At 37.0% G+C, this 26,479-nt stretch overlaps 6 protein-coding genes across 7 annotated transcripts; 5 read left to right on the top strand and 1 right to left on the bottom strand.

Moving 5' to 3' along the window:
* The first annotated feature begins 458 nt into the window (after positions 1 to 458).
* Positions 459 to 3,883, top strand: LOC139884077 (SMR domain-containing protein At5g58720-like). The gene is made up of 11 exons (XM_071868154.1): positions 459 to 1,095; positions 1,222 to 1,247; positions 1,447 to 1,575; positions 1,666 to 1,745; positions 2,351 to 2,583; positions 2,813 to 2,889; positions 3,023 to 3,079; positions 3,260 to 3,327; positions 3,404 to 3,510; positions 3,593 to 3,663; positions 3,758 to 3,883. The coding sequence occupies exons 1-11, from the start codon at positions 459 to 461 to the stop codon at positions 3,881 to 3,883; spliced, it is 1,611 nt and encodes a 536-aa protein (XP_071724255.1).
* Positions 3,884 to 5,085: 1,202 nt separating this feature from the next.
* LOC139884093 (peptidyl-prolyl cis-trans isomerase CYP19-4-like) lies at positions 5,086 to 6,456 on the bottom strand. 2 transcript variants are annotated; one of them, XM_071868167.1, is made up of 7 exons: positions 6,388 to 6,456; positions 6,228 to 6,300; positions 6,089 to 6,136; positions 5,974 to 5,997; positions 5,657 to 5,839; positions 5,495 to 5,570; positions 5,086 to 5,224 (listed from the first exon to the last, which is right to left on the bottom strand). In XM_071868167.1, exons 1-7 carry the CDS (start codon positions 6,454 to 6,456, stop codon positions 5,086 to 5,088), a joined length of 612 nt encoding a protein of 203 aa, XP_071724268.1. The 2 variants fall into 2 exon arrangements, with proteins under 2 accessions (XP_071724268.1, XP_071724269.1); XM_071868168.1 differs by having other exon boundaries at positions 5,495 to 5,540.
* Positions 6,457 to 7,170: 714 nt separating this feature from the next.
* LOC139884076 (E3 ubiquitin-protein ligase APD2-like) lies at positions 7,171 to 9,644 on the top strand. The gene is made up of 9 exons (XM_071868153.1): positions 7,171 to 7,441; positions 7,551 to 7,657; positions 7,946 to 8,056; positions 8,177 to 8,348; positions 8,470 to 8,552; positions 8,705 to 8,851; positions 8,932 to 9,004; positions 9,161 to 9,488; positions 9,569 to 9,644. The coding sequence occupies exons 1-9, from the start codon at positions 7,171 to 7,173 to the stop codon at positions 9,642 to 9,644; spliced, it is 1,368 nt and encodes a 455-aa protein (XP_071724254.1).
* Positions 9,645 to 10,218: 574 nt separating this feature from the next.
* On the top strand, positions 10,219 to 16,073 carry LOC139884075 (uncharacterized). The gene is given in 8 exon segments (XM_071868152.1): positions 10,219 to 10,329; positions 10,410 to 10,521; positions 10,524 to 10,805; positions 14,266 to 14,485; positions 14,569 to 14,758; positions 14,870 to 14,934; positions 15,439 to 15,649; positions 15,732 to 16,073. Coding segments are annotated over 8 exon segments (1,533 nt in total).
* Positions 16,074 to 17,564: 1,491 nt separating this feature from the next.
* LOC139884094 (probable pyridoxal 5'-phosphate synthase subunit PDX1) lies at positions 17,565 to 18,500 on the top strand. Its single transcript, XM_071868169.1, is given in 3 exon segments — positions 17,565 to 17,777; positions 17,779 to 18,253; positions 18,256 to 18,500. Coding segments are annotated over 3 exon segments (933 nt in total).
* A 4,983-nt stretch (positions 18,501 to 23,483) lies between these two features.
* LOC139884074 (phosphoinositide phospholipase C 4-like) lies at positions 23,484 to 26,471 on the top strand (the record flags this gene model as incomplete). The annotated part of the gene is given in 10 exon segments (XM_071868151.1): positions 23,484 to 23,807; positions 24,080 to 24,279; positions 24,362 to 24,497; positions 24,589 to 24,834; positions 24,992 to 25,218; positions 25,335 to 25,383; positions 25,385 to 25,453; positions 25,755 to 25,910; positions 25,997 to 26,083; positions 26,190 to 26,471. Coding segments are annotated over 10 exon segments (1,776 nt in total), but the record flags the coding sequence as incomplete, so codon positions are not given.
* Positions 26,472 to 26,479: the final 8 nt, after the last annotated feature.

The following is a 26,479-nucleotide window of genomic DNA, read 5'->3' as shown; positions in this document are numbered from 1 at the left end:
ATTAGATGCAAATTTTGACAAATTTAAGGAACATCAATTTTGTTTACCAATTCTATCCTCATGCACCCTTTTACCCTCATTTGTTGCAAATTTTCCAAATATAAATAGTTATAGTTATAAGGGTATTTTAGTCTATATAATTAAAAATATGTTTAAAAACAATCTTAAAAATATATTTTATTGATTTGTGTGAAAGTGGCTACATTAGCATATAATTTGGGATGGAGGGAGTACTTCGTATTAGTTATTTATCCTCTTTTCAGTTTAGCCCTTGCCTCAATTTTTAGATTCTTACCAATTTTAAGATTCTTTCCTCTAACGTTTATCCTCTTTTCAGTTTCTCTCCTCCTGAATCCTGTTTTTTCTCCCAAATCTTAGGGTTTCTTCTCTCTCTCTCTCTCTCTTCGATCCTAAGCTTTCACTTGTATTTATCTGATTGATTCATCGTTCAATCGATCATGAAGAACCACAAGAAGAAAAAGAAGCATCACAACCGATCTTCATCAAATGCCTCCAAGCCTCCGAACAACGAACCGCCGCGTAGCAACAACAACCTGAGCGAAGACGAACAGCAGAAGAATCAAAAGGAAGTTGTTATTAGCTCGTTAGTGGAGGCCTTTGGGTCGTCAGTTTCCGTTGAAGATGCCACCTCGGCGATTAACGACGCACATGGCGACGCCGGCAAAGCAGTTGAGATTTTAGAAAATATGGTGGCTATTATTAACAAGAGGAACGCTAACTGTGATTTCGACGACGGAGATGATCCATCTTCAACGACTTCGACGACTTCTGCTGTGGATTGGGGCTCTGGTACGGGTTCAACTAGCTGGACTTCGAGTAGTTGTGGTTCGAGCGAGGATCAGAACACAGTCAAGATGAGCGGATTGAAGCAGAAGAAGAGAGTTGTAGCTACGACTGGGAGTGTTTCTACGATGCTTGGAAAGGACTATGTGAGGAAGGAAACTCCTAAATATCCGCCTAAATTTAAGGAGAAAATTGGTGATGCTGTTGACAAAGAGGAGGCTGAGCAGTTTCTGAGCTCGATGCTTGGAGATGACAGTGAAATCAGTATGGCTATTGTCAGAGATGTGCTATGTGAGCATCTGTTTTTCCTTTAGAATGAGCTTTATGCTGTTGGTTTTCTTAGAAAATTATGATCTGATGAAATTTGTTTTTTTTAATAGATGCTTCATTTTTTAACCTGGAAATTTGTTTCTGCAGACCAATGTGGGTACGATGTTGATAAGGTATTAACACTGGGTTTTATAGTTCTATCAGTTCATCTTGCTGATGCATTGACTAGAATTATGCCGTTGTGGGTGTCTAGGCTACGTTCTGCCTGAACTCCTATTTATAGTTTGTACTGTAATGATCAAATTTATCGGCAGTATATATTTTCAGGAGAATATAATTTTAAGTTTTAACTAGCTATATTTATTCTACCAGGCTTTGGATATTTTGCTTGATCTTTCCTCTTCCTCAAATGAGCAGTCCGACTCTGAGAATGGTCGATGCTTTATTAATCCTGCAAACTATAAGGAAGATATGAGAAACCTTATTTTACACGGAGACTATGTAAGCAACTACATTCTTGTTTACTACAATGTCTCTGATTCCTGCCAAAAAACAACGGTTATACTCTAGGCTGATAATTTGATTCTATAGAAACCGAAGGCCGGGAAATCTTCTAATTTGTGTGATGGTGACCTCCAGGATAGTATCTGGTCCATTGACAGTGGTTTCAGGTAAATCTTAGTGATCGCTAATCTTAATCTTTTTTTGTCTTTTCTTGAGTGGAAAACGCACGTGGTTTTGGTTCTTATTCAAATTGGATTAGTCAAATATATTTTGAGCGGTGGTGTATGCAATGCGGTCATTGTTTTGTTATAGGGGGTTGTGTTTGGTTCATTTTGGCGGGGCATGGTTAGTGTGCTAGTGAGCATTTGTATCTGTATATGCTACTAATTTGATCGAGATTCTCATTAGAATAATTTGGAAGAGGTGTTTATATGGTTCTATATTGACCCAAGTATTTCAAGTTTCGACGGTGGAGGTGTAGCGTTTACTCATATCATGGCCTAATATTATCTTATCCTTGTAAACTGTATTTGGCACTTTGTTTCATAAATCCTGCAAATTAAACGGAATGGTTTTTAGTCTGGATGTTGTGCTCTCTTGATTACTTAACAGACATTTTATGCCATTGAAGAACATTAGGATGTTTGTTAAATATTTTTTTATAATGCTTCTTGAGATCAAATAATTTGTTGTTATTTCACTTGCGCTGGATTGAGAATCATATAAGTTAGATGCATATCTGACCACCAGTGTTTCCCCTTCTCCAATTTAGGAGTTATTCCAAGGTTCTGACTAGTTCTGAAACTCAGTATCCAACTAGCCCAAGAGTTACTGAGTCAGATATCCCTTATAAAGTATTGGATTATCTGTTTAACATATCCCGGTGTCCTGAATATAAACCAAACACAATGAACTGGAGGAAGGTAGTAAAGCAAATGGAGTCACTAGGTCGTCCTATGAATTTTGATTCATCAAGTGTCGCAGAAACTCAGCCTGTAACTGGTGGTACGATAATTAACTTTAAAATGCTTTATCAATCTTACTCTATTTTGAGAAAACCTGAAGAATGAAAACTTTAACGTCACTCTTTTGCGATATTAAGCTTTAGCTTTCTGTCAGTTTGAAGTCTAATTCGCAAAAACCTCTAGAAGGCTCGCATTCTTCTAACTTTGGGGCCAAGAGAGCACATTTTTTTATTAACTACTTATGTAGTTCAAATTTTTTGGAATTGTAGGTAAAGTTGATGAATATCATCTATATAGAAAGCCTGCTGAGAAACAATGGAATACGGTGAAATCTTACTATAAGAAAGTATGATACTTTTCATGTTTATTTGTTGCACCGGTACCTGATCTCTCTGGGATATCAGTTCAGTTTCATTTCTATTGTTTCCGATAAGTGTACTATATGTATCTTGTCTGACAAAATGTGGACTGGTGTGCAGGCTGCAACAGCATATTCAAATGGACAACCGGCATATGCAGCTTATCTTTCAGACAAGGTTTGTTTTTACAGGGCAATGCCCTGTAACATTCGTTTAGTCATCTAGCTGTTCTTTTGACCTCGTTGTATTTTTGCTATGATAAAAGAAGAAAAGAAAAGAAAAAAGATTAGATAGTGTTTTGTGTCACCATATTACCGGTAATTCTGAATCTATCATTTTTTAACCGGAATTCAATAGGGCAAGTTGCAGACTAAATATGCCCAGGAAGCAGAAGAAAAGGCAAGCTGTGACATATTTAAAGCTAGGTCAGTTCTCAACTTTAGTAGATTTAATACTAACTTCTGTGGGCATTCTATTAATCTAAGAATTTTGTGATTTCAGAAACAAGAGCATAGAAAATGCGATAACAATCGACTTGCATGGGCAACATGTCAAACATGCAATGAAGATGTTGAAACGCCACCTCCTACTTGTATCATTTGTATCCTGTAAGTCTTTGCTTGGATGCCAGGTTTTTTTAATTAATTTTTCTTCCAACAAAGATAAGGAGAGTTTAGACTTTATTCACAGCAATCCAAATTCTGAGGGTTATAACAGGCTGTGGGTCTCGTGGTCTCGGGAAGTCTGTGCTGAAACAATCGGTACGGATCTCATCTCCATTAAAGATTACCGTTCAGTTCAGTTGTCCTCGATTTGTGGGATGGTTGATGTAGTTTGTGATCTGCATTCGTGCAGGTTATCAAACTTTTGGAGAGAGAAAGCATCGAGTGGTGTGAAGAGAATCAAGGAACCGTTTTGATCAAACTTGACGGATACAGAGAGCTCAGCTTTCTGGATTCTGAGAGTGATATCGACGAGTGACCAATATTATTGTAATAAAACTTAAAATACATTTACATTAGCTGTTGTTGTTTAACAAACTCAAGGGCTCTTTTACTGTAATGTACAAACACTAGGATACTAGGAGTTTGCAGTGGAGGAGCCAATATAGGAGCAGCGACCTCAAAGCTTTTAGATTTCTAAAATTAGTTTTTGTTTTGTAGACCAATTTATCAGCTATGTATACTTTACTTAGCTATAAGTTTGGTCCCCCTTGTTTAATTAATTAAACTTATTTAGCCTTCATGTCTATCTTATTGCGTGTTTGCTCTTCACGTTATCTCGTTGAACGAAGGATTCTTGGTCCTTACATTTCAACGCCGATTCAAATTTATGCAGGTGTTTTTTTTTTTTTTTTTTTTTATGATATAATAATCCACCCAAAGTCCGCTCCCCTAAGAGTCGAATTTATGACCTCACGCCTAAGGAAAATATATTATAAATTTTTTAATATAAAGTTATAGATGTTTTTACTTTTCAGTATATGATCTCTAAAATTTGGACGTATAGCTTCAATAATTTGGACCCTAGACGACCGTCTTGGTTGTCTAAGGGTCGAGCCACTCCTGGAGGGCGTTTTCTGGATTTTGGAAGTGGCGTCTGGCGAAGAACAAATGACAGAGAGGGTTGGGTTTTGTTTGGTTGTGAAGTTGAAAGTAGACTGTTTGGTTGTATAATTGGAGATTTGTTTCGGCCTACGGGGATGACGGGAATTGGGATGGGATGGAGTAGCACCAAGAGTAGCGCCACAAGGATATTCATGTGGCACCTTATAATTGGTTGCAAGACGACACTTGGATTATATTTTCAGAGGTGTTAAGCCAAAAGGACCAAATATCAACTAACAAGATAACGCGAGGATGAAAGCCCAATCAGATAAACATAAAGGTTTGATGAGTTTAATTGCTTGAAGACGAGGGACCAAATATATAGCTTGGCCAAATTAAAATGGCATGCTTAAAAACCATGATTTGTCTGCTAAAAAGGTTTACCAAACACAACGAAACTCATATGTGAGCTAAATATAGCAGATGCAGATTAACCACGATGTTGTCATGACAGCCGATTCACATAATATTTTTTTTAGCTTAAATTAGAACAGGTGAAAAACAGAGTCTAGTGCTAGTGCAAGGGAAAGTAATGATAAAAAAAGATAATCAAATTTCATTCTTCCATAGAAGTGATTATAGTGGGAGCTCGCCACTATCAGCTATAACAACTTTGCTCTTTGGTGTGCCACTTTGCTTTCCCTCTGCTTCTACTTTGTAAACCACGTCCATTCCTGATATCACCTTTCCGAAAACTACATGTCTTCCATCCAACCTGCACAAAAACATGATTATTCAACACTATAAGTAGCTGTAAAATCTGAGGCCAAAAACAATGGTAGAAATGCATTTGTCATCCCAAAATATATTATCATTGCTAAAATATAAAATAAATTCTTTGCTGAGATCTACGCCTAGAAAAATGGCTCTATGGAGCTAATATATCCAGGTAATCATACATGCTAAGCTGAATTATTCAAAAAGATGTAAGAAATAACTAAATAAAAAAGGAAAAGTTTGAAAATGTCAGTTAACAACTACTTACCAGCTAGTAGTCACGGTTGTGATGAAGAATTGTGAACCATTGGTGTCTGGACCAGCGTTGGCCATCGACAAAAACCCTAGTAAAAAACACAGTGCTTAGGCATTGCTCACATGACCCGATTAATCGAAAATAGAAAGATATGACATTTTGTTCGTGGTATACCTGGTCCAGTGTGCTTCAACTTGAAGTTCTCATCAGCAAATTTCTCTCCGTAGATAGATTCACCACCCCTTCCATCACCAAGAGTAAAATCACCTCCTTGAATCATAAAGCTGGGAATGATTCTGTGGAATGAGCTTCCCTTGTAATGTAGTGGCTTTCCACTCTTTCCAATACCTTTCTCCCCTGAAATTACAATGTTCAAAGAAACACATAAATTTGACAGCAGGATTGCAGACAACATTGATTGGATAAAAATTTTATATCGAACATTGGATCTTGACATGAAACGAAACGAAAAAGGATGATCATAAGAGTACCTGTGCATAGAGCTCGGAAATTTTCTGGAAACAGAAATCAAAGTGAAGCGATTAACTTGGATCATGATTCAATGGGTAGATCAAATTAATTTCGTATAGACACAAATCAAAATACCTGCTGTTTTCGGGACGGCCTTCCCGAATAGTCCCATCACAATCCGACCTTTATAAATTAATCAATCAATACGAATCAGTTTATCCAGAAAGTAAGCAAACTATCGGGCAGCAAATTAAAGGGTAGAAAACAAACATACCGGCAGGTTTTCCGGCGATCTCAACATCGAAGAACACTTTATGAGTAATTTCTTTCAAATCTGATTTCTTCGCCTAATTCAACGAAAACTACATTAAAAAAAACATCATCTCAAATCCCAGAAACAGATCAGAATAAAGACAATCGGATCTGAAGAATACCTGGATGAGAGATAATGACCCGATAGTTAGAAGAATCGTGCAAAACAACAAGCTTGATATTCTCGCCATTGATGCTTCAGTGTGTTGTGAGCTTGTGTGAAGAGTGAAGACGAGTTTAATAAGGATCCAATTAGTATAGAAGTCGTCATTGAGCGATTCTTTTAATTAACTAACCAATTATAGTCTTCCACGTGGCACCAATTCATCCAGTAAGCGTGTTTAGAAGCAATGTCTGGAATCAATTCCCTTTAGTCAGTAACTTATATTTATTTGGTCCTCAATGTTTAAGTTTTTCGATTACTTAGTCCCTATATTCTCTCTACTGACTATCTAGTCCATAAGTAGTTTTAATCTAGAGTTTTGTAGTTGTCACTTGTCAGGGTTAAGTGTCACTCTTTCTGACTCTACAGAGAAATGGCAAAACATTCACTCGATCGTCCAATCGGAGCCTGCCACATAAACATATAGAAAGAGAAGAGAGAGCTTATTGGTCAAGTAACTGTCACATACCAACTACCAGTCCCATGAAGGAAAAAAAAAATGTAAAGATCAGAGACTGCTTGGTATTGGAGACAAGCTCTCCAAAATGGAAAATGGAATGAATGAAAGACCAACGATATCATTAGCTAGGCTTTATCAATTACCCCTTCACAACACATACATTCCTCCATTAATTATTTTACATTTTTCTTAGAAATAAATAAATAATTAAATCGATTTGCAGCATATTTTATATATATATATATATATATATATATACTTATTTGGTTTTGAGTTTGAGACATGGAAGAAGAGGGAAATGGTTCTGTTTCTGAGGTTAGTCCGATATCGTTATCTTCAACTTCTGGAGAAGATCAGAATGTTGTTAGACAAGAAAATGATGATAGAGGCAGCAGGACCAGGGAAGAAAATCATCGGCAGCAATGGAATGTTAATACTCGGAGTATATTATATCGTGTGAATATATCAATAATGTCAAATATGGCAAGAGCAAGTTTATTGAGGGATGATGTTTGGACTTGCCTTGTTGTCGTCCTTACATTCTGGTTATTTGGTCAGCAATATCTAACTTAACTACTTAACTTTATACTATAATTACAAGCATCATATAATATATGCTAATTAATCTTATCTTATCTGGCCTTTTGATGAAAAATGTGCAGCATCTATGACGATGATACTTGGGTTTTATGGATCTATGAATGTACAATTGGGGCCAAATTGCTCTCGCCTTCTAAAAACTAATCCATTCTTTGTACAGACTATTAAGGTAAGTACGGGATTAATTAATTATATAGTTTCATATCTAAGTAGCTATTGTTGTATTATTGTCTCCGGCAAGAAATCTGGGTAGAATGCAGAAACAGAAAGTTTGACTTGTTTTACAAAACAGCCCTTAAACTCTGATAAGTTGTCATATGGTCCCTGATTGTAGGAAAACCAGAACTCTTTGTAAAAGAGTGACCAATGTGGTCGGTGGTAGTAGATAGTGTTATTTTTTCCTGTCTTTGATTCTGCTACTAGTAATGTCATGATGATATTGTAATACAAAACACAGGTACAAGGATTAGATGAACTAAAATCGGGGCCAGTGTTGTATGGATTTTACAAAGCTCCAGCATTGGATGTCGAAATTAGCTGGAATGAATCTCACAACACATTTGTACCAGTCAATTCTCACAAGGCATGCATCTTATTATCCTTTCCCAACTTAATTACCATATACTAATAGCTAGTATCTGATTTTTAGTTCAATGATATAGTTTTGTTGGATTGCTCTCTTTCTCAGGAATGGGTGTACTATCTAAACCAAGGATCGAAAGTCGACATATCTTACATCGTAAAGTCTAAGAATTCCTTGCCTTTGTCCCTTGTAATCGCCCAAGGCAAAGAAAGCCTAGCTGAGTGGATTGGTGATCCATCTTATCCTAATACAACCTTGTCTTGGAATATCATTTCTGGTAATACATACAGTACATACATAGTACTTACAATCTAATGGCTAATTTAAGTATTTTACTCTGTATTTATCCATTTCTACTCTCATTTCATTTCATTTCCCTGCCTGCCTTATTGTTGCAGGAACCGGAAACATCCAACAGCAAATTTCAATGCCTTGTAATTATTATATTGCTGTTGGAAATCTGAACTCCGAAGAAGTGGAGGTAAATATTACTCCCTCCGTCTCACAAAGATATACATGTCCATATGAATGAATTAAAAGTACAAAACATCATCCATTGTGATACGAAAGTAGTATATGTACATAGATTCATCATATGAGATAGTAATACATATGGATTATAAAATTATACAGGTAGAGTTGGAATTGAGAGTGAAAGCATTGGTATACGACACTAGGAAGGCATACCATAGGTGTTCGCTCATCAACCATTTATGCAGTCTAAAACTTTTCCTTCTAGGGACCAATGTAGCTGTTCTAACCTCTCCAGGTCCTCCACAGGTAAAAACATAAAACCGCTAGGATTGGATTATCAACATTTCAAACATTAATCTGATCTGATACAGGTGTTCTTTTTTCAGTATCCCATTGATGAAAACTGGTATGTCAAACTCTCATATGGACCAAGGTGGATCATATATTTTGTCGGAACAGGTTTACTAAACTGCCACCCTTATCATATACATATACATTCGAACTTGTGACCTCCAATCGATAAATGAGCAACCTTGACCGGTTGAGTCAATGCTCCTTTTGAGTAAAAACAACTGATACAATTGTATAATTATAATTATTTATTTTAATTTGCAGGTGTGTTGACAGCCATCATCTTGTTGGTATTGTTACTATGCAACATTTACCAAAACAGAAGGCAACAACAAGGATCAGGAGGAGTAGAGACAGAGACAGGAGCCCCATTGCTGACGTCTCAAAAAGACGACGACCTTTCGAGCTGGGGATCATCTCATGAATATAATTCTCAAGATGAAGATGACTTGCTTCCTTCTTCAAAACATGGAGATCATCAGGCCAATGATGACAATCTCCGACGACTTTGTGCTATTTGTTGGGATGCTCCAAGAGAATGCTTCTTCCTTCCTTGTGGACACTGTGTTGCTTGTTTTACTTGTGCCACAAGGTACGTATTACTATCCTCATCATCATCATTAATTACCCACTAATTAAGTTCTAATTGTAATTGAGTTTGACTCGCTGCAGGATCGCCGATGAGGAAGGAATTTGTCCTGTTTGTCGCAGGAAGATGAAGAAAGTCAGAAAGATATTTACAGTTTGAACCCAAATTTCAATGTATTTACTTTTTACTTTCTTATAAGGAAATGTTGGGTGATTAATCTTGTATTAGTAGGATAAATAGTCTTTTTTTTTGGACTACACAACACAACCCTTAGCCTATACAATTCTATTTGCATATAAAAGCTCACACGAATAAACACCCGATCAATGAGGCATGATTTTTGAACTCATCCAAACCAGACTCATCGGGCAAAAAGCTATCAAAACCGATGAGTTCGATGAATTTAATTTTGGGTGAGTTTGTTTATCATTACCACTCGACCCATTAGCCTTGGTTAATCACAAAACGACAAAATATAAAACGAAGAAACAAACAAAATAAAAGTTGAGGCGAGCAGGAAGTGATCCTAGATGTTAGGAAAGTGGTCAAATAAAGGGAAATAACAAACAAACAGAGCTCACGTGGCAAGATAAATTCTTAGTGATCTGTACACCTTCAAAAAATAAGTAACGCCAGTTTCCCGCCACGTACACATAAAAGAAGGCTTGACAGATCCAAAAATATTCCTGAAAGACAGATTCTTCCTTTCCAATCCAATGCTTGAGCTGCAACAATGGTTGTTCACTCGAGGAAATTACACTCTCCTCCGAGATCTCCCTCATATGTTCTCCCCTGTGTCATCGCTCTCTCCCTCTTCTCTCTCACTGCTCTTTTCCTCTACAAGGCAATATTATTATTCAATCTGTTTGGTTGAGGCATTTCATCGAATAGTTGATGATCTGTTTTTTATTTGTTGTGTTTCAGGTTGATGATTTCGCAACGAAGACGAAAACGATAGCTGGGCACAATTTAGAACCCACCCCATGGCATCCGTTTCCTCGTAAAGACTTTAATGAGGAAACCAGACAATCTCGTGCTTTAAGATCATACAATGCTCGTATCTCGCTTGCCGATATGGCAATTCCACCACTCCCGCCGCCGCCGATAGGACTTCTGTTACTGGAAACCTTAGAAAACGGCGTCCGCATTCTCCTCAGGCAGTCCCAAAATGTCCTGAATTCTTCAGTTATATTCGGAGAGATCTTGAACCATGGGCTAAGACAGGGATTTCAATCGACCATGTAATGGAGGCAAGGAAATTCGCCGCTTTTAGGATTGTTATCTCTGGAGGTCGACTGTTTGTGGATTTGTATTATGCTTGTGTTGAAATTTTGATTTGGAAACACAAAATAATTGAGAGAAAGATTTCTTGTTGATGGTTTCAACTTGGAAATTACAATGCTAATGCTATTCTATTTATACTACAAATTCTACCACTAATGAAAACAATGAAACAAATTAAATACAATAAGTCTAATCTAACCCATACTTATGTCTATAATCAAACCCATGCTTAGGGATGGTTAGAGCATGCTTGGAATAGTTGGTTTGTCATAAGTATGGTGTTGATTTGAGTTGTTGATTGTTGCTTGTATTGGAAGCAAACTAAATGGAGGAGAAGACAGTTGCTTGCTGGGCAAGCAACTGAAGTTGAATGTCTGCTGGGCTGCAACGGGCTGAGCTGCAGCAAGGAACGGAATGGGCCGAGGGAGCTGCGAAGCCCAGCTGCCGAACGAAGCAATGCTGTGCTCAGGGAAAGATTTGGGCCGAGCAGAAAGGAAGCAACGGGCTTGAGCTGAACTGAACTGGGCTGACGAATGCGAGGCCCAGCTGATGCGGACCAGAGACAGAGGAAGTGGGAAGATGACTTGAGCTGGGCTAAGTGAATGAAGCCTTTTGGCTTGAGTGAAACGCGCGGCCCAAGTGCTGCGTAGAGGAAGGAAAAAAATCGCTGTGCTTCGTTGAATAAAACGATGTCGTCTGATTCTTCTTCTTCAATGTCAAGAGTCAAAATCCCTAATTCCCAAATCTCTTCTTCTCCTCTTCTCCGTCTCTGTTCGACTTTGATCTTCAACACCCAAATTTCAACAGCCCCCCGCAAGCTGGACTTGTCGAAGCTCGATAAGTCCAAGCTTGGAGATAATGAAATTGGGGTGGTTGGAATTCGAGGATGAGTTGTCTGAGCTTGTGAATGCTACTGTCGCCGATGTTGTTGTTGGCCTTCCTAAAGACGAGATTACTGGCGATGAGCCGAGAGATTCGATCGGAGACTTCGAAGGCTTGACGAGAACCAGCCCAGATGATCTTCACATCAAATCGAGCTTTGCTGAGAGCTCTGCCATATAATTAGTGAGAGCGCTACACAAGTAGCGTGATGATGCTGAATTTCAAGGTCGATTTCAGCTTTCACCTTCCCTGTTTTATTTGGATGGTTGTTGAGAACATTGTCCATTCTCTTGAGTGAAACTGTAATTGTGAATGGTGAATGTGATGATGATGACAGTGATTGAAACAAATGGGTTTGCAGGACATTGAGAGCTTTGGCTGGCCATCGAAACAATGTCACACCAAATTACATCGACATAGTTTCCAATGGAGAATGGAACCAAGCATCTGGGACAATTCTATTCTCTTGCTTGAGCTTCACGTACTCAGCACAGCTGAACTTGGTAAATCCCCACTTCCTGCTAACAATGATCTTTTGACGGCCAGGGAACTTGAACTTGGCACGTCGGAGAGCTTCCTGAGAATTGTGGCCATTGTTGTCCTTTGGCCGTACAGAGGCAGCAACCTCTGCTCCCTGCCTTGTTTCACCAGAATCGTGGATGTGATGATGAATGGTGAAACACAGCAAGGCTTTGAGTGAGAGATGGTAGCATGGCTTCCTCTTCCAACGATCATCGCAGTTATAACAGCATAGATAAGAATCCATTATGGCCTGTTGTCCGACCATTAAAATTGAAACCTTGGCAGCCCAGCCAATTTCAGTGTGAATGTAAGTGTGAAGATGATGACAAAATGTGTCACCAACAAAGCAAAAACATTGAGTGAAATGAGTGATTGAGACTTTTAAATCTCCGAATGAAAGTGAGTTGAAAAAGGAATTGAATCCTTTGGTTGAAGGGAAGTTAAAACTTCCTGTTTCTGTTTTTTTTTTTTGAATTGAAATTTTGACATTATTGTAATGCCAAAAATCTTTGAATGAACTTTAAAGTTCATGAGTTGAAAGGAAGTTAAACTTCCTGATTTTGAGTTGAATTCTTGACATTTTGAGATGCCAAGAAAGTTGAATGAACCTAAGTTCATGAATTGAAAATGACACTTTTGAAATGCCATTGTGATGAAGTTCTCAATTCTGAAAATGAATTGAAGTGATTTGAATGTGAAGCTATCACTAAGACAGCACAGATTTTGAAATTGACTCTAACTTTAAGACTTCATACCTCATGAACTAAACCGAATTAGGCAAAAGTTTTAAGAGATAAAATGAAGATATATGAGTTAGGAATCAATTGAAAGTGATTTGAGGGTTTTTGGACTTGTTTTGATTTGATATGAATTTTTGACTAAAACTGGACAGTGAAGACAGCAATGAAAAACAGGATTCACTACTGCATGTTTGATGATTTTTAGCTAATTCCATGGATGGAATTTGAGGATACCATAAACATGAAAGTTGAAGGTTGATGTGTCTAGTTTATAGCAAAAATAATAGAAGATCAAAACCAAGTCGGATTACCTCATGAAATGATGATTTCCAGCAACTCACTGGACTGATTCAGCTCAGTGGAGGATGCTGGACAAAAGGGTGAATTGTGAACTGATGAGACCTCCAATTGATCTGAATTTTTTATATGTTGTAGGAGACTCATAAATAAAACAAACTCAATTTGAATCACCGAATTTCATGAAGTGATGATTTAGTTATGAATTTTTGAAATTCGGATTTGAGTTTGAGTGGGTTGAAATCATGAACAAGAAAAATTCTCTCTTTGTGGCTCTAGATACCATGTTGAAATTTTGATTTGGAACACAAAATAATTGAGAGAAAGATTTCTTGTTGATGGTTTCAACTTGGAAATTACAATGCTAATGCTATTCTATTTATACTACAAATTCTACCACTAATGAAAACAATGAAACAAATTAAATACAATAAGTCTAATCTAACCCATACTTATGTCTATAATCAAACCCATGCTTAGGGATGGTTAGAGCATGCTTGGAATAGTTGGTTTGTCATAAGTATGGTGTTGATTTGAGTTGTTGATTGTTGCTTGTATTGGAAGCAAACTAAATGGAGGAGAAGACAGTTGCTTGCTGGGCAAGCAACTGAAGTTGAATGTCTGCTGGGCTGCAACGGGCTGAGCTGCAGCAAGGAACGGAATGGGCCGAGGGAGCTGCGAAGCCCAGCTGCCGAACGAAGCAATGCTGTGCTCAGGGAAAGATTTGGGCCGAGCAGAAAGGAAGCAACGGGCTTGAGCTGAACTGAACTGGGCTGACGAATTGCGAGGCCCAGCTGATGCGGACCAGAGACAGAGGAAGTGGGAAGATGACTTGAGCTGGGCTAAGTGAATGAAGCCTTTTGGCTTGAGTGAAACGCGCGGCCCAAGTGCTGCGTAGAGGAAGGAAAAAAATCGCTGTGCTTCGTTGAATAAAACGATGTCGTCTGATTCTTCTTCTTCAATGTCAAGAGTCAAAATCCCTAATTCCCAAATCTCTTCTTCTCCTCTTCTCCGTCTCTGTTCGACTTTGATCTTCAACACCCAAATTTCAACAGCTTGTGTACAGAGTAGACAAATGTTTACTATTTGGGGATTCGCACAGTTGTTAAGGAGGTACCCTGGGATGGTACCTGATGTTGATATGATGTTTGATTGCATGGATAAGCCTATTCTAAACCGGACGGAGCACAGGTCAATGCCCCTCCCCTTGTTTCGATATTGCACGACTCCTGAACATTTTGACATCCCATTTCCTGATTGGTCTTTCTGGGGTTGGTAAGACTCGCCCTTTATTTATTTTGTTTTACTCATCTATCTGCTTCAGAGTTGTGTCTTATAAGAATTTGCTATTCATGTAGGCCAGAGATTAATATTCGACCCTGGGGCGAAGAGTTTCAGGATATTAAGGGTGGTTCCAAAAGCGAAAGCTGGTCCAAAAAGTTTCCCTTGGCATACTGGAAAGGAAATCCAGATGTTGCCTCTCCTCTTCGGTTGAGCTTGCTTGAATGTAACGATACTAACCAGTGGGGGGCACGCATTATGCGACAGGTGAAGTTGAAATTTCCATGCATGTAATTGATTTTCATGAAGATATGTTAATGTGGTAAGAGTCAATTAGCAATTCGGAGTTTTTATGTCATTTCTTATTATGCATTGCAGAATTGGGCTGAGGAAACTCAACGTGGGTTTGAGCAGTCGAAACTATCAAACCAGTGTAAATATCGGTAAGTACTCTCCGTTGAAGGGACTCATCTGTTGTTATCTGGAACTACCAACTCATTCATGAATTTAACTGGGTAGTTTCCTGGAGAAATAAGATAATAAGCGAAGTTAATATGTATACCTCTCGAAGTCAGTCATACCAGTGTTGAAGAAAGTTGAATTGTTTTGAAGTTATATTGTTTCGTTACTTGCAATTCGATATATCTGCAGAATTGAGGTTCCATTGCATTGATCATTGGCTGCTCTAAAGTTAGTCAATATTTGTCATCCTGCTATTGAGAAAAGGTTTTGATGGCCATTTGTGATGCATGGTTTGTCTGAAAGTACCCTCTAGACGAAAACAACAGGATCCATTAAACCATGTTTAATTTAAGGAGTCTTTCACATCCAGAAAAGCGCCATTCATTTAGGAGGAAATTATACATACAACGATATTCCATTAACCAGCTAGCTGTTGATCTATAGCAAAGGCAATTAAGAAGTTACATACTTACTCTATTCTGCAGATACAAAATCTATGCTGAAGGATATGCTTGGTCTGTGAGCTTGAAATATATAATATCATGTGGTTCTCTGGCATTTATAATATCCCCTCAGTATGAAGATTTCTTCAGTCGTGGGCTCATCCCTCAGAAACACTATTGGCCGGTCTCCCCTATTGATTTGTGTTGGTCAATAAAGCATGCCGTTGATTGGGGTAATACAAACCCCAATGAGGTACATTTTCACTCTCCGATGAATTTCACCATCATACTGTCTTTATTTTCTCTTGAACTGGTAGTTGAATTTGGATGAACAGGCCAAGGCAATGGGAAAAGCTGGGCAAGACTTCATGGAAAGCTTGACAATGGAACGTGTTTATGATTACATGTTTAACCTAATAAATGAGTACTCCAAGTTATTGGATTATGACCCGATTCCTCCACCTTCTGCTCAAGAAGCGTGTACGGAGTCTCTCCTTTGCTTAGGCGATCCAAAGCAAAGGGAATTTCTGGAAAAGTCAGTTTCTTTCCCTTCTCAAGTTCCACCATGTAGTTTGCAGCCTGCCAAACTGAACGTGGTCGACCGTTTAATCGAGCAGAAGGGCAAAGGAATGAGTAATATCAAAGAAATGGAAGATAATGCAAGACAACAAATATAAACCTGGTTAGAATTTGCATGTGTCCTGCTGCTTGCTTGGTGAAGCAGACATCTATGTCGGAGTTAGATTCTTAGTCGATTCAATTTTGCAGTTTTCTTGAGGTGTAGTTAAGTTATATTGTAACTAGTGTCTTTGCTAGATATGATGAGGAAGATAACTTCTAATCGATTTGAAAGTCTATTCTACATGATACAGATTGTCGACATATTATTTCATTCAATCTTAATGATCAGTTTACAAGAACTTGAAAAAGGACATCCTAATGATCTCTGCCGCATAGCCCTTCTTAGCTCTGGACCGAACAACAAACAAATCATTGACAATGGAGATCAGCGAGCTGTTTTGAAACATTAGGTGTGATTGTGCCGAATTATTAAAACTGTAGGGACCGAAAACATAACTTGGACATTTTTTTCTTCGACCGACTTGGATTTGCACCCAATTTGAAGTGACAGTCCTTTGTTTTTTATTACAAAGAAAACACAGTTTTGGCTTGCTCTATTTCCGCGGTAGAAAATGCTACTTCCACGGATTTAATTTTTTGCTTTAGACCGAAAATGATTAATTTACCCCTACATCTCTCATAAGTTTTTTTCCCTACTTGTTCTTAATTACAGTTTTCACTTTCTTTGGATTGGCTATATACAATAAAGTATATAGCAGGATGCAAGGTAATAATTTTTTGTCGACAGTTTTGGCAGCTTACAGTTGTTTTTTACTGGACTCAAAGCTTTGGGCATCATTAAGAACGTATTTATCGTATGTCTATAACATGATTCTCATTGTTTTAGATATCCTAAAACTTACGTAATCAAAAAATATATATTCATAATAAAGGTGTAACGTAGATCAAAATTTCCAACCCAACCAAAACCTCCCACCCATTAATATATATTCCTACAGTCTCTAACTATAATGAGAATCAGGGTCTCTTGCTGACCTTATTCAGTTAGGTGGTAATGGAACTTTTATTTGCTTGAAACTTTTTTGCAACCTAGTTATTGTACAACTTGAACAAATGTCACAAATATGAGTTTACATGAATCAAATTTATAATTTCAACAGTCAAAGATGTTTCTAACGAAGGCAGACCATATATAATCTACAAAGCCATTTTTTTTTTGTAATCGTCAAGCAATAACTTTATTAGTCTCCTTTTACTCTTTGCCATTTTAGTATATATACTCCTAATAGGAGTCTCCTAGATTCACCTGAAACTGAATTATTCATGTTGACAACATTAATATGGAGCGGTAAAAGATGATGACATACTGATGTGGGGAGGTAGAATTTGAGGACAAAATCGTCTTTTTCATTTGAAAAAAAAAACAGTAATTTTTATTTATTTTTTGACTGGAAGTATAATTTTTATTTATTTATAGTAAAGCGAGTATTCTCCGAGTTAATATAAAAAAAATAAACTGAAGCTCTGTCGATTATCCTCTTCACTCATTTTTTCTAATTTCTTCCTCATCATCACCGACGATAACCATGGAAGACGCCGGCGTCGTTACCGTATACGGAAACGGTGCTTTAACGGAGACATCTCAGAATAAATCTCCTTTCTCAGTCAAAGTGGGTCTCGCCCAGATGCTCCGTGGCGGAGTTATCATGGACGTTGTCACACCCGATCAGGCACGCATCGCCGAGGAAGCCGGTGCGTGCGCTGTCATGGCTCTCGAGCGCGTGCCAGCCGACATCCGTTTCTCAAGGCGGCGTTGCACGAATGAGCGATCCTCAGCTAATCAAAGACATCAAGAACGCCGTCACGATTCCAGTCATGGCGAAAGCTCGGATCGGCCATTTCGTCGAAGCGCAAATCCTTGAAGCAATCGGCGTGGACTATGTGGACGAGAGCGAGGTCTTGACCGTTACCGATGAAGATAATCACATAAACAAGCACAATTTCAGGATCCCTTTCGTCTGCGGCTGCCGGAATTTAGGGGAGGCGCTGAGGAGGATTCGCGAAGGCGCGGCGATGATCAGAACCAAAGGAGAAGCAGGAACTGGAAATGTGGTGGAGGCGGTTAGGCACGTGAGATCCGTGATGGGCGATATTCGGATGCTGAGAAACATGGACGATGATGAGGTTTTCACTTTCGCGAAGAAAATTGCAGCCCCTTATGACTTGGTGATGCAGACCAAACAACTTGGGAGGCTGCCGGTGGTGCAATTCGCCGCCGCGGGGTGGCTACGCCAGCTGACGCCGCGCTTATGATGCAATTGGGCTGCGACGGAGTTTTTGTGGGTTCCGGCGTGTTCAAGAGTGGTGATCCTGTGAGGAGAGCCAGAGCAATTGTGCAGGCTGTCACCCATTACAGTGATCCTGATGTTTTGGCTGAGGTTAGTTGCGGCTTGGGCGAGGCTATGGTTGGCATCAATTTGAACGATGAAAAGGTTGAGAGGTTCGCTAGCCGATCAGAGTAATAACTTATACTGTTCTAATCTTTACTTGAGTGCAACCTTTCTTTGGATCATCCTAATAATTTTATGCTATTAGTAGTACTTGGTAATGGTGGGGTAATCGGTTAAGGACTCTCTTTCTATATTAATATAGAGCTGTTACATTGCCATAGTTGTCTTATGAATGCGTTGTTTGAAATTCTTGAAATGATTTCCATAATGTGTTTTTTGTGCTTTACCCTAGTGATGGATCCAGTTTTAGTAAATTGTATAAAGGATCAAGTTTTAGAATTCTATCATGTTTCTTACTACTATTCAGAACAAAGGAGGTTATGGTTGAAGTGAGTTCAATGACGATGTTTCTTTGAGCAGATGTTTCGATATGTTTACACGTGATATTAAGATGAGTGCCCTCTGCTGTATTTATGCACTTAATAATCTTTGTTGCTTTAGATATAACTGTTGTAATGTTCAGTTAAATCTTAGGGTACACAAAATAAGGTTCGTTTCTTATACTAGTAGTTCTTAGTGTTGAGCCTGTTTATGGTAGTTGTGAAACTTAGGAATGATTTTAGTGATATATGCTCCTCATTACTGACATGCCTCTTTAAAATTAAAGGTCTGGAAAATTCTTTTCTTAAACATCTTTGGATTGTTTGTGGTTAGTGGCGGTATTGTACACATAGACAACTTTTTGTGGTCCTTCCCCTACTCATATTGAAAGTTCTTGCTTGCAGTCTTGACAAATACATGTGTAATTCAACCTTAGATGTCAAGGTTGTATGTTTATCTTCCTTGTGAATTCTCTTCATGTGCATTCTCCTTTAGTTTCATTTTGGATTAAAAGGGAGAACATTGTTCAGGATTTTTCTCCTAAATGTGAAAACATAATCAGGGTGGTATGCTGATCGGTTAACCGACCGACAACCGACTGAATGCTCACCGTCGGTTTCAGTTTTCAATTACAGAAACCGACCATTGTTATTTCTTGCCATTAGTTAGTTGCAAGAAAGTGTCTGGCCTGGAACTTGGAAAGTTATTATCTAACAATAGGCCGGCATATTCCTACATGAGCAATAGGACGTTGGATCTTAAATTTTTACATGGGCTTGCTTTTAAGGTGAAATGGGCCTATATATTTGGGCCGTATCCCTATCTCACTATCATTCTCAAGTAAAATTCATAAATTTGACTTCTTATTTTTTTATAGAATCATAGTATTTTTATTTATTTTATATATCTAATACAATTCTACTCTATTCGAAATCTGTTTTTTTCAAGAATCAAACTCATGATCTCACATAGAAGAAACGTTTTAATCATTGGATCACGCTCTCATCGGGTGAGAATCATATTTTGTTTTTCTTTTATTTTCAGGAGCATTAAGATATTAGACGTAATGACGTATGCATGGTATTTGTTTATGTGATGACGATGTTGAAAACTCAAGTGGTCCATTTCCTTCGATCTATTCTATTCTAAATATTTATGTATTTATGGGAGTTTATCTAAATTTTTTCTTTAAATAAGAATCATGTTAATTACATATCAAAATAAACACATAACATACAAATACCTAAAATACCCCTGAAATCATAATATTATTATGATTTGAGGGGTGATGCATGTGTCTCTTTTGCTGTATTGGTTTGAATAGAGTAGATGGATAAGGAAAGGAAAGTGAAGAAAAAAAGAAAACAACTTCATCATAATATAACATATAATGCATTGTCAGAGTGTCACTATCAGTACTGACAAATCCAGTAAACTCCGACAAAACCCTGCAACTTTTAGTTGGGCCCAATTGCCTTTCAATCTAAAATCCACGTTCATATATGGCCCACCTATAATAATTACAGAAATTGAAAAAACTATGTTAATTTAACTCAAATTTGTAATTACTCTTATTATCAAATAAAATAAAATTGTATTTACTTAAGCATTTGATACGATCTCTTTTATGCGTTTATGACTGTTAAGTTAACTCCAAATTTGTAATTAATGTATCACATGTGGACAAAAATTTTAGGCAGTTGATACTCTATATATTTAATGCCAGGAGAAATATCAATATCAACACATGTATCAAACCAAATTCACAAGATCATACTCCATTAGTCCTTAAGTATTTTTTTTTTATATAATATGTATAAAAAAAAACGACAATCATTATATAAAAAAACGATATTTAATTTTTTTTCAATAAATTATAAAAATAACGATATTTAATTTGAGGCGGAAGGAGTATATAGCAAATCAACTAAGGTGTTATAATGACCGGTAGTTGAATTGGCTTTAATTAAAGGGAAGGTAGATGGAAATCGAACTAACTTCAGCATAAAGAAAGATGACGTGTGCGAAACAACTCCAACTTACGCTGTATATATGACGTATTGAAGTGGTAGGTCGTCTAGTATTTTCTTCTTTACTCGTACATCCTTATGAGTTATGAATGCATTTAAGGGTAAAAGATTTGTAAGCCTCCGAGTTTATTAAAAACACGTTTGGAGATCATTTATCTAAATTTTATGTTCGGAGATCTCTGTATTGTTAACATTATGGTTTGAAGGTCCTCCGGTGTTCCTTTTCCGTTATTTTAGCTAATGCGGGCAGCGCTTAATGGTTGACGGAAAACGGGCGTGAGCGGCAACTTCCATAATCATCATCTAAGCTTCTTCTTCTCATTCTGTCAAATGTTTGATTTTGATTTGATTATTGGCCATGTTTGTATCACAGCTTGTCCAAGGAGTATTTAGAGAGTATGTCATTTGAGGCAATACTTTCTCATCCACTGCAGATGGGGGATTTCAAATTTTAAACAAGAAAAATTAAGTTAAAAGAAAAATGGTAAATAGCTATTTTCTGATTACGTGGACCTCCGAACGTAGTTTTGTAAACACAAGAGCTAATGAAACTAATATCCGATACATTTACTATTTCCTTTAAAAAAAATAGCATTTAGTAATTAAATTTCAATTGGATCGATTAAGATTATAGTTTATTAACGAAAACTTTTTCTCGTAAATTGGATTCAAATTTTTTTATTAATGATATCAGTGTTGAGCCGAAGCCGAACTATCTATATTTTGGGTATTGAATGGCATGTATTATCGAATTATTATATGTTCGGATCAGATGCCTACCTAACCATTCTCAAAAAAATAATAATATAGTCTATAGTTCATAAAATAAAATAAAATAAAATAATGGATACTACTTAATAATTAAGCATGTTGATAGTATTAATAGTATATAATGAGTTTTTACGTTATAGAATAAATGAAGTGTTAGTGACACTAACCGAAATGGCCCCATAAAAGACATACATAATTAGCAAAAGCCTTTTTGGAATAGTAAAGCTGTAGCTCTAATTAGCTGCTTTATTTAAAGGAGATTAGTTATATTCAATTAATTGGCACTATCTATTGTCCTCATCCTGATCCTGACCAATATAAAAGAAAAAAGAAATGTATGTCCAGTTGTATACCATCTCTCCGGATCTGAACGCTTAAATAGTCCTAATTATTTTTCTAGAATGAGAAGAAGGTGGCATGTAAAAAATTTAATAATGTTTTAATCTACGTTTTTTTTTTTTTTTTTAAAGTTTAGAATATGAATATTAATATTGTGGAGTATATATGTATTGAATTTTCAATCATTTTAAAGTTAAGCAATTCTACTACAAGTCATTGCTAGTTTAATTAGGTATCGGATAACTATATACTTAATATTTTCTCACATATACTCAGAATTCGAAATTTCTAACGTTGATCAAAAGAGGCTGGTTTGATCGCTAAGAGTGGAAAAGATATACTAAATATGTCTCAAAACACATAATATTTTATATTTGTTAAATAAACATCAAATATAAAATAAACATCATGACGACGGAATATATTAGTCTTATTAGAAGAGCCGTTCACATTATTATATACATGATAATGATTATAGCATGGTTAATTAACCCTACATCGTGAAAATACGAAGCTTTCGAACCCAAAATCTTAATTACTGAGACAAATGCCGAGATAATGGTATAAATATTTTGTTTCTGAAACGTGTTCCATCTTACTATAAATATCGTTAAAATACATTTTTTTTAATAATTTTTTCTTTTTTGGAGGCAATACGGAATATACCGATCAATTATCCACGTTAACGAGTTAATCTATTCAACATTTTCTGCGCATAGTTAAAATCGATTCTCAAAGTTTGAGGTCACTAGTCTAGATAAAATACAAATGATTTGTTATCCCATCCCATCTAATTACACGGCTTCACACCCACACTATCGCTTTCTTTTCTCAGTTTACGTTTTTCTCAGCCAAGAAAAACGTGTGTGATAGTTATAATGACCATGTTAGTCTTTATTATTATTAACCTGTAAATAAGGATCAAACACGTGCTTATTCACTAAAGTTCCCATTTCCCTTGCCTAAAACTGTATACTCATACCGTACACTCCGTCCACCTCAAAAATCGCGTAATAAAAATTACGAATTTCAAAAACACTTTAAATATTGTGTAATAAAAATTACGAATTTAAAAAAAAATTAATAATAATAAAAATTTATACACATCCATTATTTATTATATCAAATCCATAAACGCTAAAGATAATAAAATAATTATTAAAATTAATATGAAAATTAGATAGAAAAAAATAAATCAAATACCGCATAGATTTTATAATAAAACGATACTTTGTAGCGGATGAATGGATTATCTGCAGACAAAAAGCATTGGAACCATCACGTTTTGATGAAAACAATAAATAAAGAAATGGAGTGGAGTGGCGGGAAAAACAAAAGGCCGTCTACTGACGACTGACCAGTAACGCTGTGTTCTTGTTGACTTAAATAAAGTCATTAATCAATTTTACTATAAATAAATAACTATATATATAAATAAATTCATCACAATAACAAAAGACCATAATTTATCAAAACCAGTCTCCAACACACACAGTCATAATCTCGCCGACGGTCGACTGAGTGGGAAATCCGGATGGGGAATTACAGGTGTTGTCTGTTCTTCACTAGGAAGTTCAAGACCGCCGAAGCAGAGGCGCCGGACGACGTCAAGGAAGAGTTTAGGAAGTATGCCGACGGTGGGACCCACATGTCGGCGGAGCAGCTTCAGCAGTTTCTGATCAAAGCTCAAGGTCATCAGGACGGTGGTGTTGGTGGTGATGGCGACGCCGAACAGATCGTGAATAGAGTTATGCAGAGACATCCCATTAAGAAATTCGCCAGGAATAATGGCCTTACTCTTGATGATTTTTACTTTTATCTCTTCTCTGTCGATCTAAATCCTCCAATGGATAATCAGGTACTTACTCCTTTCTGGGTTTTTGTTTAATTGACTTAATTTTATCATAATTGAACTGGAAGTGGAAATGTTGCTGTTTTGATTTCTTCTTTGGGAGAATTATTTTTGTTTGTTGTAATGTTTCTATGTATATAAACTGATTACTTTGAGCTTGTTGAAGACTAAAATGAAATATTCTGAACAAATCTTGTGAAAAAAAGCAATATTATAGTGATCAATTCGGCTCTTTTATATGAATTGTGTATGTGCTTGCTAACAGTTTCCAAACTCAGGTTCGTGTACAAGACATGACTGCTCCGTTGTCTCATTATTTCATCTACACCGGCCACAATTCGTATTTGACTGGAAATCAACTAAGTAGTGACTGCAGTGATGTTCCGATTATTAAGTCATTGAACAGAGGTGTAAGAGTAGTGGAGCTTGATTTATGGCCTAACTCAGAGGAAGATGAGGTTCATGTTCTTCATGGAAGGTAACTTGATTTGGTAGTATTACGTTATTAGTAGTTACTTTAAGATGGAAGAGATTTAACATTGTACTATTTATGGATACAGGACATTGACAACACCAGTTGAACTCATTAAATGTTTAAGATCCATTAAAGAGCATGCCTTTTCTGCTTCTCCCTATCCGGTCATTATTACTTTCGAAGACCATCTTACAACAGATCTCAGGGCAAAAGTTGCTGAGGTATTGTTTTAGCCGTTTCAATGGATTTTCAAGATGACTATAGCTAGGGTTCATCCGTTGATGTTTGCATTGAACGTGTTTCTGCTTGCAGATGGTGGTTCAAACATTTGGGGATATGTTGTTCGTTCCTGAAGTTGAATGCTTACAGGAATTCCCTTCACCAGAAGAACTTAAGTACAAAATTATTATATCGACCAAACCTCCCAAAGAGTACCTCAAAGCAAAAAAGAGAACCAAGAGTAAAAATTCTAAGTCGAGGAAGGAAAAAGATTCTGATGATGATGAATGGGGAAAGGAGCCAGCAGAGCTTACAGCTGAACATGAAGACGGGGAAAAGGTACATTTTTTTGGAAGAAATACACCATTCTGTGATTTGCTATTAATGTTTGTATCATTTTGGGATGATTCTTTTTTATTTGCTAGTCAGATATTATAATGTTGGTACTTCGTATCATTTTCATTATATTTAAGCATTTTGTATAATTGTCTTGTAGAGTGATAGTCTCTCAAGCGAATCAGAAGATGAAGATGAGGACTCTGGGCATGACATGAACTCATCAGAACCCTCTGAATATGAACGCCTGATTGCCATTCATGCAGGAAAACCCAAAGGTGGACTGAAGGCAGCACTCAAAATAGAACCTAATAAAGTCAAGCGCCTTAGTTTGAGTGAACAAGCACTTGAGAATGCTGCTACATCTAATGGAAAAGATGTCATTAGGTAAGTAGTGAAATAAGCATCCATGGACTTATTTTTTAAAGACACATTGTAGAGTTCATTGCTTTTGTGGGAAGTCTATTTATTTTCTATCTGAATGAATTTTGCTTTGCATTTAGGTTTACCCAGAAGAATATTTTGAGGATATATCCCAAGGGTACTCGGTTTAACTCCCTCCAACTACAAGCCACTAATTGGTTGGATGCATGGAGCTCAAATGGTGGCCTTTAACATGCAGGTTATAATCCTTCTATTTTCCCTTCTCGAAAATTGTATCTACACTCCACTCCACATTCACATTTCCTTCAAATACCCCGCAATTTGGGTCTGTTTAGTCACAAGTGACAATTTGTTTTAAAACATTCATGAAATTGAACATTTCTGTATTGGACATGTTCCATTGAATTCTTTGACGTGTTCTTCATAAAAGAAAATATTGGTTACAACTTACAACATTAATCTTTGTAGTGTACATATTTCTTCTTTTGCTCTACATTTTCTGATTCCCAGAACTAACTGTGTTGGTGACCCTTTGACAGGGATACGGTAGATCTCTTTGGTTGATGCATGGAATGTTCAGAGCGAATGGAGGGTGTGGTTATGTCAAAAAGCCTCAGTTTCTCATGACTCAGGGTCCAGATGGTGAGGTGAAATTTGATCCTAAAGCAACCTTGCCAGTGAAGAAAACCTTAAAGGTGACTAATTACTATCTTTGTTGTGATGAAATTCTTCTTCTGCCCTTTTGCCATTCTTTGACATCAATTTCCCTTTCATTTGACAGATTAAAATCTATATGGGAGATGGATGGCACATGGACTTTAAACAAACACATTTCGATTTGTATTCACCGCCAGACTTCTATGCCAGGGTAATAATAAGTGGAAATCCGTTAAATTGTAAATATGCATCTAGTTAGATGCTAGTCATTTCCAATCAAAAATCTTATATGCTCAACATCTTGCGTCCAAATTCAGATTGGTATATCAGGAGCACCAGTCGATGAGATAATGAAAAAAACGAGGACAATTGAAGACTGTTGGACACCAGTTTGGAATGAAGAGTTCACATTTAAATTGACTGTTCCTGAGTTAGCTTTGCTCCGAGTCGAAGTTCACGAGTATGACATGTCAGAGAAGGATGACTTTGGAGGCCAAACTTGTTTGCCCGTTGCTGAGTTGAAACCAGGGATCCGAGCAGTACCTCTCTTTAACCGAAAAGGAGAGAAATACAAGTCTGTGAGGTTGCTCATGCGATTCGACTTTAT

This window comes from Rutidosis leptorrhynchoides, unplaced genomic scaffold, assembly GCF_046630445.1.
Source record: "Rutidosis leptorrhynchoides isolate AG116_Rl617_1_P2 unplaced genomic scaffold, CSIRO_AGI_Rlap_v1 contig50, whole genome shotgun sequence".
Taxonomy (NCBI): Eukaryota; Viridiplantae; Streptophyta; class Magnoliopsida; order Asterales; family Asteraceae; genus Rutidosis; species Rutidosis leptorrhynchoides.
The sequence above is the reverse complement of the archived record's forward strand: the minus strand, read 5'-3'. Positions and strand labels throughout refer to the sequence as shown.